This window comes from Hyla sarda, chromosome 2, assembly GCF_029499605.1.
Source record: "Hyla sarda isolate aHylSar1 chromosome 2, aHylSar1.hap1, whole genome shotgun sequence".
NCBI classification, from domain to species: Eukaryota; Metazoa; Chordata; class Amphibia; order Anura; family Hylidae; genus Hyla; species Hyla sarda.
This window is the reverse complement of record NC_079190.1, coordinates 249,566,372-249,577,255: the sequence shown is the minus strand read 5'-3', so window position 1 is coordinate 249,577,255 and position 10,884 is coordinate 249,566,372. Positions and strand designations below refer to the sequence as shown.

At 42.8% G+C, this 10,884-nt stretch overlaps 1 protein-coding gene across 1 annotated transcript in view; it reads right to left on the bottom strand.

The window, feature by feature from the left end:
* VKORC1L1 (vitamin K epoxide reductase complex subunit 1 like 1) overlaps nt 1-10,884 on the bottom strand; it is a 37,798-nt gene that overhangs the window by 8,016 nt on the left and 18,898 nt on the right. Inside the window, exon 2 of the mRNA XM_056556915.1 lies at nt 3,715-3,824. Coding sequence (XP_056412890.1) covers nt 3,715-3,824 — 110 coding nt within the window. The remainder of the gene's footprint in view (nt 1-3,714; nt 3,825-10,884) is intronic.

Genomic DNA, 10,884 nt, shown 5'->3' with positions numbered 1-10,884 from the left:
GTACTTATATTTCCATCCACAAACCCATGATGGCTTGTTTTTTGTGTGACCACTTGTAATTTGAAATAACACCTCATTTTACCATAAAATGTACAGAAAACCCCAAAAATAAAGTGAAGGAAGTTTAAATGAAAACCACAATTTTGCACATTTTAGAGGGTTTAATTTTCTCACTTTACTGTAAAAAAAAAAAAAAAAAAAAAAAATGTTTTCTTAATTCTGTGGGTCAATACGATTAAAATGATACCAATTTTTACATACTTTTTCTATTGTATGGCTTTTAAAAAATACTATATATATTTTTTTTTTTACACAAAATCATTATGTTTAAAATCACTCTATTTTAACCACCTAGAACCTTTTAATTTTTCCGTATACGCGGCTGTATTTTTTGCTCATTTTTTGTTTCGTGAACTGTACTTTTTATCAATACCACATTTGCGTATATGAAACTTTAAGGAGTAGTCCGGCGCGCACTTTTTTCATTTTATCCCATCCGGCTGTAAAATAAAAGAAAACACACTTTCTCTTACCTGCCAACGAGCCCCCGGAGCTCCGGTACAGGTGATCGGTCCCCGGGCTGTATTCTTCTTACTTCCGGTTAACCCGGCACGTCACACGGAGCTTCAGCCTATCACTGGCTGCAGCAATGTCACCGGCCGCAGCAATAGGCTGAAGCTCCGTGTGACGTGCCGGGCTAACAGGAAGTAAGAAGAATACAGCCCGGGGACCGAACACCTGTACCGGAGCTCCGGTGGCTCGTTTGCAGGTAAGAGAAAGTGTGTTCTCTTTTAATTTTGCAGCCCCGGACGGGATAAAATGAAAAAAGTGCACGCCGGAGTACTCCTTTTAAAATCATTTTTTTATTATAAAATGTGACAAAAAAAGCAGCAATTTTTTACTTTTTTTTAATGATTACACCATTCACTGTATGGGATCATTAACATTTTGAAAGTTCGGACATGTACGCACGCAGCGATACTAAATATGTTTATAAATATTATATTTTTTTACGCTTTTTGGTGGTAAAATGGAAAAAAGGGACAATTTACATTTGTATTGGGAGGGGGATTTTCCACAATTTTCTTTATATTCATTTCTGTCCCCATAGGGGACTATCTATAGCAATCAGTTGATTGCTAATACTGTTCAGTGCTATGCATAGGGCATAGCACTCATGGGTGTCATCGGCGATCTTCTGCTCTGGTCTGCTCGATCTGAGACCAGAGCAGAAGACTGATTGAGGCAGGTGAGGGGACCTCCGTCGTCCATTTTAGATTATCGGATATCCGCGGGCAGCGTCGTGGGCGATCCGATCATCCATTTAAAGACACACATTGCCTCAGATGCTGTGATCACAGCATTTGAGGGGTTAATGGCGATCAGCGTGATCGCTGATGTTTTGCCATTACTGGCGGGTCCCTGGCTGCTGATATCAGCCGGGACCTGCAGTGCATGACGCGAGCACTGCTCCGATGCTCGTGGTCATGTAGAGGAGGAAAATGTATGTACATTTAGGTCTGTGGTCGTTAAGGGGTTAAACGTCGTTACAACTACAAGGTTTCCAGAAAAGGGGTTATACACTACATAAAAGGACTGGAGATAAAGCAAACTTTTAGGCTGAAGAGTACAAATTAAAAGCAAAGAACAGACTCACCGTATGATAAAGGCTATAGAAACCTTTGTTATTAATTTGTAATTATTTTTGCTCAGTTTCTCTTCTGCACCCTGCATATTTTCATAAACATTACAGGCTGCTCTGTCCCACCTGATGGCTCAGTCTCCAGGTCCCTCTCTTTTCTCTCCTGAATAATCTTTGAAGGAGGTTTGCCAAAATATATGCACATGATCCAGGAACACCAACATCAGTTGTATAGAACAAATTTTTGCAACAAATCTGCCTATTAATATATCCTTTTAGGACTGCAGCAGGATCCTAACATGTTATTACCATTCCATACCAATCCCAGACAATCCCATAAAGAGCAACATATGACCAACATATGCTGCTTATCTATAATCCAGGACAAGCCATGTGGTGATGTAATTGATCCTAAAGAATCACTATCTGCAACATGATAAAATAACAGGTCACATGTAATTCACATTCATGCCATCCTTGATGATAGGACCACACTTAGTCATGGCCGTAAATGTTGGCACCTCTGAAATTTTTGTGTATTACTGCAATCCTTCTCACAGAAAAGGAATGCAGTAACATGTTTTGCTATACACGTTTTTATTCCCTTTGTGTGCAAACTGGACATAATGTCACACCAAACTCCAAAAACGGGCTGGACAAAATTATTGGCACCCTTTCAAAATTGTGGAAAAATAAGATTGTTTCAAGCATGTGATGCTCCTTTATACTCACCTGGGGCAAGTAACAGGCGTGGGCAATATAAAAATCACAGCTGAAAGCAGATAAAAAGGAGAGAAGTTCACTTAGACTTTGAATTGTGTGTGTGTGCCACACTAAGCACAGACAACAGAAAGAGGAGGAAAGAACTGTCTGAGGACTTGAGAACCAAAATTGTGGAAAAATATCAACAATCTCAAGGTTACAAGTCCATCTCCAGAGATCTAGATTTGCCTTTGTCCACAGTGCACAACATTAACAAGAAGTTTGCAACCCATGGCACTGTAGCTAATCTCCCTCTGCGTGGACGGAATAGAAAATTGATGAAAGGTGTCAACGCAGGATAGTCTGGATGGTGGATAAGCAGCCCCAAACAAGTTCCAAAGATGTTCAAGATGTCCTGGTGGCGCAGGGAGCATCAGAGTCAGCGCGAACTATCCGTGGACATTTAAATGAAATGAAACGCTATGGAAGCAGACCCAGGAGGACCCCACTGCTGACAGACATATAAAAGCAAGACTACATTTTGCCAAAATGAACTTTAGTAAGCCAAAATCCTTCTGGGAAAATGTCTTGTGGACAAGAGACCAAGATAGAGCTTCTTGGTAAAGCACATAATTCTACTATTTACCGAAAACGGAATGAGGCCTTCAAAGAAAAGAACACAGTACCTACAGTGAAATATGGTGGAGGTTCAATGATGTTTTGGAGTCCTTTTGCTGCCTCTGGCACTGGGTGCCTTGAATGTGTGCAAGGCGTCATAAAATCTGAGGATTACCAAGGGATTTTGGGTCGCACTGCACAGCCCAGTGTCAGAAAGCTGGGTTTGCGTCTGAGATCTTGGGTCTTCCAGCAGGACAATGACCCCAAACATACGTCAAAAAGCACCGAGAAATGGATGGCAACAAAGCACTGGAGAGTTCTGAAGAGTCCAGATCTAAATCCCATTGAACATCTGTGGAGAGATCTTAAAATTGCTGTTGGAAAAGGTGTCCTTCCAATAAGAGACCTGGAGCAGTTTGCAAAGGAGTGGTCCAACATTCCGGCTGAAGGGTTTAAGAAGCTTATTGATGGTTATAGGAAGAGACTGATTTAGGTTATGTTGTCCTGCCCATTTTTGGAGTTTGGTGTGACATTATGTCTAATTAGCTTTTTTTTCTCCCTTTTTTGGTTTAGTTCCAATACACACAAAGGGAATAAACATGTGTTACCCCAATGCTTTTCTGTGAGAAACACTTTTTCATTTACATTTTCTTGAAAAATTTCAGGGGTGCCAACATTTACAGCCATGACTGTAGTTGAGGCTTAGCAATCCCATCTCACTACTTAAATGGTGACATGATAAATGTACTCACCGAGCAGTATCTGTAGAAAATAAAATATAAGTCCAAAGACACTGTTTGGTTGATTCATTACACTATCCTTTCCAAATATGGACCCCAAAAGACCAAATCCTCGACCCCATCTGCAGGACAGAAAACAAAGATAAGGTGAGAAGCCCTAACACAGTCACAAAGTTTAATGATATTTTTGCCATTTCCAGTGCTGGAGTAACCATATACTATCAAATGGATAGATGTTTAGCAAATAGGCAATCCAGTACAGTCACCCACATCGTATAGTGAAGTAAAGGGAGTAGTCAATCATATTTAGACACTCAAGTAAAAATAGCAAAAGATTAAAAATAGGGGACTCTCAAACAATTCCAGTTTGGCATATATGTTATATCCACCCGCTTGTTCCCAAGTACATGTAATATATGCATTCAGGCAAAACTTAAAAAGGGGTACTCCGGGGGAAATTATAATTATTTTTTTTAATCAACTGGTGCCAGGAAGTTGAACAGATTTGTAAATTACTTATATTTAAAAATCTTAATCCTTACAGTACTGTATGCTCCACAGGAAGTTTTATTTCTTTCTGGAATTCTTTTCAGTCTGACCACAGTGCTCTCTGCTGACACCTCTCTCCATGTCAGGAACTGTCCAGAGTAGGCGTAAATCCCCATAGCAAACCTCTCCTGCTCTGGACATTTCCTGACATGGACAGAGGTGTCAGCACAGAGCATTGTGGTCAGACAGAAAATAAATTCAAAAAGAAAAGAACTTCCTGTGGAGCATACGGCAGTTTATAAGTACTGGAAGGATTAAGATAATAGAAGGAATTTACAAATCTGTTTAACTTTCTGGCACCAGTTGATTTAAAAATTATTGTTTTCCACTGGAGTAACCCTTTAAAAAAAAAGAGTACTCCAATGAAACTTTAACTGTCCACCGTGCCCAGACTGCAAAAAGTTAAATAAAGCTAAGCTCACCTTCCGCCATTCAACCAGTGCGCAGATCTCTCTCTTCTGGGCCCGATCCTCTTCTTCATCCTGGAGTCAGACGCGTCACACTGCGGTCAGCTTATCGCCAGCTGCAGCGTTGTCCCACTTTGGCCAGTGATACAATGAGCGCAGTGTTGCATAGAGGGCCTGCATCCTGCTGCCTAGGCCAGTTACATGACACTGCACTCAGTGTATCACTGACTGAGGGAGGACAACGCTGTGGCCGTGCAATAATTCAACAATGTAACACGTAAGGCTCCAGGATGCGGAGCCCGACAGGTTACACTGAGGAACTAGCCCAGAAGAGCGGTATCTGTTAGTTAAAGTTTGTTATTTTTCTTTTCCCAGCTTGGGCACAACTGATGATAAAAAAAGTTTCATCGGAATTCTCTTAACTGTTTACTAGATTCCCCAAAATGCAATATCATGCCACTTTATTCACATACTGCTTGGCTTATTTCTAGCAGATCAAAGTGGTTTTAAGCCTTCCACACCCTACAACACTGATTTACTTAATATGAAACACCACAAATACAGGATATCGATTGCGCAGGCTCAGGAAAGAACTCTAATCCTGGCCAATTAACAGCTGTGATGGCAGGGACTTAAACAGGTACTCCGGTTGAAAAAATTAACTGGTGCCAGAAAGTTTAACAGATTTGTAAATTACTTCTATTAAAAAAATAGATTCTTCCAGTACTACTTAGCAGCTGTATGCTACAAAGGAAATTCTTTTTTCTTTTTTAAGAAAAGTGGACAAGACTAAAAAAATTCAAAAAGAAAAACAATTTCCTCTGCATACAGCTGCTAATAAGTACTGGAAGGATAAAGTTTATTTAATAGACGTAATTTACAAATCTGAATCCTGGTAGAAAAAACAGACATGGCGTACATCCACAATTTTGTATTATGATATAATTGCTTCTCAGCATAATTACAAAAACTAACAGGTTGTTAGTATATACGTTTTGACCAAAAAGTACAAAGCCCACTCGCCACGTCAAGACCACCTATTGAGAGTGGGTCCCTAAGGTCCCTAGCATAAAATGGTGTAGCACCGGGCAGCGACCACCACCGCCCCGACACCAGTGCCCACAGGGGGAACGACCCACTGGCAGAGCGGTCCCAGTGCCACCCAAACCAGTCACCAGGCCGCAACCCCCCCCCCCCCCCCGCCGCAGACACGGCGCTGCGGCAGCAACGGACACCGCAAAGCACCACACCAGTGTGAACAAGGTGTAACAGCACACTTGCCATGTGCTCCCAGTCAGACTGGGAGGCTGCCAGAAATGAAAGGGCCCAGGTGTAGCTGTCTGCTACTTTTATAGGGTTGGGCTGAGAGGGTGGGGAGGAGTGCAGGCCAAGTGGAACAAAAAAAAAAAAAAAGAAGGCGGGAATAGAATACACAATGTGAATCCTGGTAGAAAAAACAGACATGGCGCACATCGACAATTTTGTATTATGATCTAATTGCTTCTCAGCATAATTACTAAAACTAACAGGTTGTTAGTATATACTGTGCGGCGTCCGTTGCCGCCGTGTCTGGTTTGAGTGGCATTGGGGCCGCTCTGCCAGTGGGTCGTTTCCCACCCGTGGGCACTGGTGTCGCGGCGGTGGTGGTCACCGCCCAGTGCTGCGCCATTTTATGCTAGGGACGTTAGGGACCCACTTTAAATAGGTGGCCTTGACGTGGCGAGTGGGCTTGTACTTTTTGATCAAAAATGTATACTAACAACCTGTTAGTTTTTGATATTATGCTGAGAAGCAATTTGATCATTATACAAGATTGTAGATGTGCACCATCTGATTGTAGATGTGCACTACCTGAATTGTAATTTACAAATCTGTTTAACTTTCTGGCACCAGTTGATATTATATAATAAAAAAATAAAAAAAGTTTGCCACCCGAGTACCCCTTTAACTACCTTCCAGTTTGCAAAACATACACATTATATATGTGTATTACAGCTGTGTATCAACAGAAGAAAATAATCCAGGCACTGCGTGTGAATCTGTGACTCCTAGAAGGACTACTGCTGAAACAGTCCCGTAGCTTAGTGGGGTGCAATAGCGTATACAGCAAATGACTTGTATGTAGCATCAAGACAAGAGAGGAAAAGACTGCAACTCACCACTTTCAAGCTTTCTCTTTATTGCCGTCACATCCTCAGTACAAGTACTGCTTGTGGTGGACCGACATCGGGGCTGTGGAGAGAGGGCAATGTGGACGCTGCGGGGAAGTCCCTAGACATGAGATGTGACGGCAATAAAGAGAAAGCTTGAAAGTGGCGAGTTGCAGCGTCTTTTCCTCTCTTGTCTTGATGCTACACACACACACACACACACACACACACACACACATATATACATATATATGTTTTTTTTTCAAGAGTAACCCCTTCAAAATGCACCTGTTCCATTTTTTCATCTTAAATTTTTTTCTTCATTGCCTTTTAACCCCCTAAAGCACAACTGTCACTTGAAATTACCCTTACATTTTTACCAGGGCTGTGGAGTCGGTAGATAAATGTTCCGAGTTATTTTACTTCAAACTCCGACTCCCCGACTCCTCTGTATTATGCGAATGTATTTTATACATTCCTTGAAGGAAAGAAAGGCAACATACATGTCATTACCACAGGACTACTGGCTGGGAAACCAACAGTCTACTGTATTGAACAATTTGTGTGCTGATCTGCTGCTGAAGATAGGGCAATGGGAGGATCCAGGAAGGGGCATTTATTATAAAACATGATTTACCTAGTAGAATCCCATAGTCATGTTTAAAGTTTAAAGGGGTACTCCGCCCCTAGACATCTTATCCCCTATTCAAAAGGATAGGGGATAAGATGTCAGATTGCCGGGGTCCCGCTGCTGGGGACCCCCGATCTCGCCACTGCAGCACCGCGCTTTCATTACTACACAGAGCGAGTTCGCTCTGTGCGTAATGACGGGTGATACAGGGGACGGCGCAGCGTGACATCATGGCACCGCCCCTTGTGACCCGCCCCCTTAATGCAAGTCTATGGCAGTGGGCGTGACGACCGCCACGCCCCCTCCCATAGACTTGTATTGAGGAGCCGGGTCGTGACATCACGAGGAGCGGAGCCGTGACGTAACGATGCTCCGGCCCCTGTATCGCCCGTCATTACACACAGAGCAAACTCTCTCTGTGCAGTAATTATAGCGTGGGACCCCTGCGATCTGACATCTTATTCCCTATCCTTTGGATAGGGGATAAGATGTCTAGGGGCGGAGTACCCCTTTAAGCTAACAATAGAGTTTACAAGTTTTTATAGCCTTAGCTGAATGGCAGCAGTTTTTCCAATGGTTTACAGCTTCAGTATTGAACCATTGACCCTCCATTCCCTTCACTTATACAAGTGTCTCTGGTCCTGCAAAAACATATTAACTTATCAGTGAGAGGCTAGGTTACCAGTGGGTTCCCTGTAACAGCAGAACACAACACTATGTAAAGTATAAGTATTGCTGCTCCTAATTGTGCGTTGTGTGCCATATAGTAAAGCACATGAAAAGCATGCTTCTTCACGGCCACTTAACGTGTTAGTTTTGCGCTTATGTGAGGCACTGCATGCATTGGTCTTTATTCTTACAGTAGAGAAGTCATTAATTATAACTTTTTGTGAATTGGGACATTCAAACTTTTTTTTTTATTCCAATCTAAATTTAGTAGGAGTTTGAGTCTGTGCATTGTTTGCCGACTCCAGGTATCCAAAATTTCGTCCGACTCCACACCCCTGGTTTTTACCCTTACCATTCAATTTTTTAATAACACAATAGTTCACTGATGGGGAGCATCTTTTGGACTCTTGGCATTTTTCAAGAAAAAACAATTTTTCAACTGGTTCCAGAAAGTTAAACAGATTTGTAAATTACTTCTATTTAAAAATCTTAATCCTTCCAGTCCTTAACTGCTGTATGCTCCATACATGCAAAGCACCTCACACTACAACGCGTTTCGCCCCGCTTCGTCCGGGAGTGATGATGTATTTCTTTTCAGTCTGACTACAGTGCTCTCTGCTGACACTTAGAATAGGTTTTCTATATGGATTTGCTTCTACACTGGACAGTTCCTGACATGGACAGAGGTGTCAGCAGAGAGCTCTGTGGTCAGACAAAAGAAATAAATCATCACTCCCGGACGAGTCCGTCTGAGCCACGTACCACTGGGTCTGTATTTGATATGCTTTGCATGTATTTCTAAATGGCAAGTGTGCAACATGAGCAGCTGAGAATTAGTGACACATAATTGTTAGTACACCCTTTTTTTTGCTGCTATATGCACGATTGCACTTTATTTGGTGCATGCTGGGACCTAACTTATATTGGGCCAAGATTCTAGGGCTATAATCCATTATGAATTTGTTCCTAGCATGCAACATATGAATTTTCTATTTTTGGATCATGATGCATTAACTTGTGACTGTGTTCCCCCCACTGCTGCTGTGTTTTTATTATGTCTATGTGCATATATGTTTTTTAGGGGAGGGCCTATTATGTCATTTATTCAGGGTTTCTAATAAAGACTAAACATTGTTCAATACATTATTTGTTTCATTACTTAGGGGCTGAGACACTTTTGTAGGTTTACTAATAATTTTCTCTTCTCGCCTTTAGCAGTATATATACTTATGTGATAGGGGGTCTTATTTATGTAGGTTGTTGAAAAGAAATACAACTTCCTATGGAGCATACAGCAGCTGATAATTACTGGAAGGATTAAGATTTTTTAAATAGAAGTACCGTATTTATCGGCGTATAACACGCACTTTTTAGGCTAAATTTTTTAGCCTAAAGTCTATGTGGGTGTTATACGCCAATACACCCCCAGGAAAGGCAGGGGGAGAGAGGCCGTCGCTGCCCGCTTCTCTCCCCCTGCCTTTCCTGGGGTCTAGAGCGCTGCTGCTGGCCCTTCTCTCCCCCTGGCTATCGGCGCCGCTGCCCGTTCTGTCCCCCTGACTATCGGTGCCGGCGCCCCATTGCCGGCGCCGATAGCCAGGGGGAGAGAAGTGGCGCCGACAGCCAGGGGGAGAGAAGCGGCGCCGACAGCCAGGGGGAGAGAAAGGGCAGCGGCACCCATTGCCGGCGCCGCTGCCCCGTTGCCTCCCCCCATCCCCGGTGGCATAATTACCTGGGTCGGGTCCGCGCTGCTGCAGGCCTCCGGCGTGCGTCCCCGGCGTCGTTGCTATGCGCTGCACTGCGCATGATGTCAGTGCGCCGCGCATAGCAACGACGCAGGGGACGCGCGCCGGAGGCCTGCAGCAGCAATGGGTGCCGCTGCCCCTTCTCTCCCCCTGGCTGTCGGCGCCGGCACCGATAGTCAGGGGGACAGAACGGGCAGTGGCGCCGATAGCCAGGGGGAGAGAAGGGCCGGCAGCAGGACTCTAGACCCCAGGAAAGGCAGGGGGAGAGAAGCGGGCAGCGACGGCCTCTCTCCCCCTGCCTTTCCTGGGGGTGTATCGGGGTATACACGCGCACACACGCACCCTCATTTTACCATGGATATTTGGGTAAAAAACTTTTTTTACCCAAATATCCTTGGTAAAATGAGGGTGCGTGGTATACCCCGATAAATACGGTAATTTACAAATGTGTTTAACTTTCTGGAACCAGTTTATAAAAAAAAAAAAAAAATTCAAAAATTCCACTGGAATACCCCTTTAACCCCTTAAGGACCAGGCCAATTTTATTTTTGCGTTTTCGTTTTTTCCTCCTCGCCTTCTAAAATCCATAACTCTTGTTTTTCCATCTACAGACCCATATAAGGGCTTGTTTTTTGCATGACCAATTGTACTTAGTACTGAAACCTCATTTTACCATAAAATGTATGGCAAACCCCCCCAAAAATTTTTTTAGGGAGGAAATTTAAATGAAAACCAAAATTTTGCACATTTTGGAGGGTTGTGTTTTCAGACTATACACTTTACGGTAAAAAGGACATGTGTTCATTATTCTGTGGGTCAATATGATTAAAATGATACCCACGGCTAGATACTTTTATATTTATGTACCGCTTAAAAAAAAAATTAAAAAAAAATAAAATAAAAAACATTTTGTACAAAATCAATAATCTAAAATCTCCCTATTTTGACCACCTATTACTTTTTCATTTTTCCGTATATAGGGCGGTATGAGGGCTCAATTTTTGCGCCGTCATCTGTACTTTTTTCGATACCAC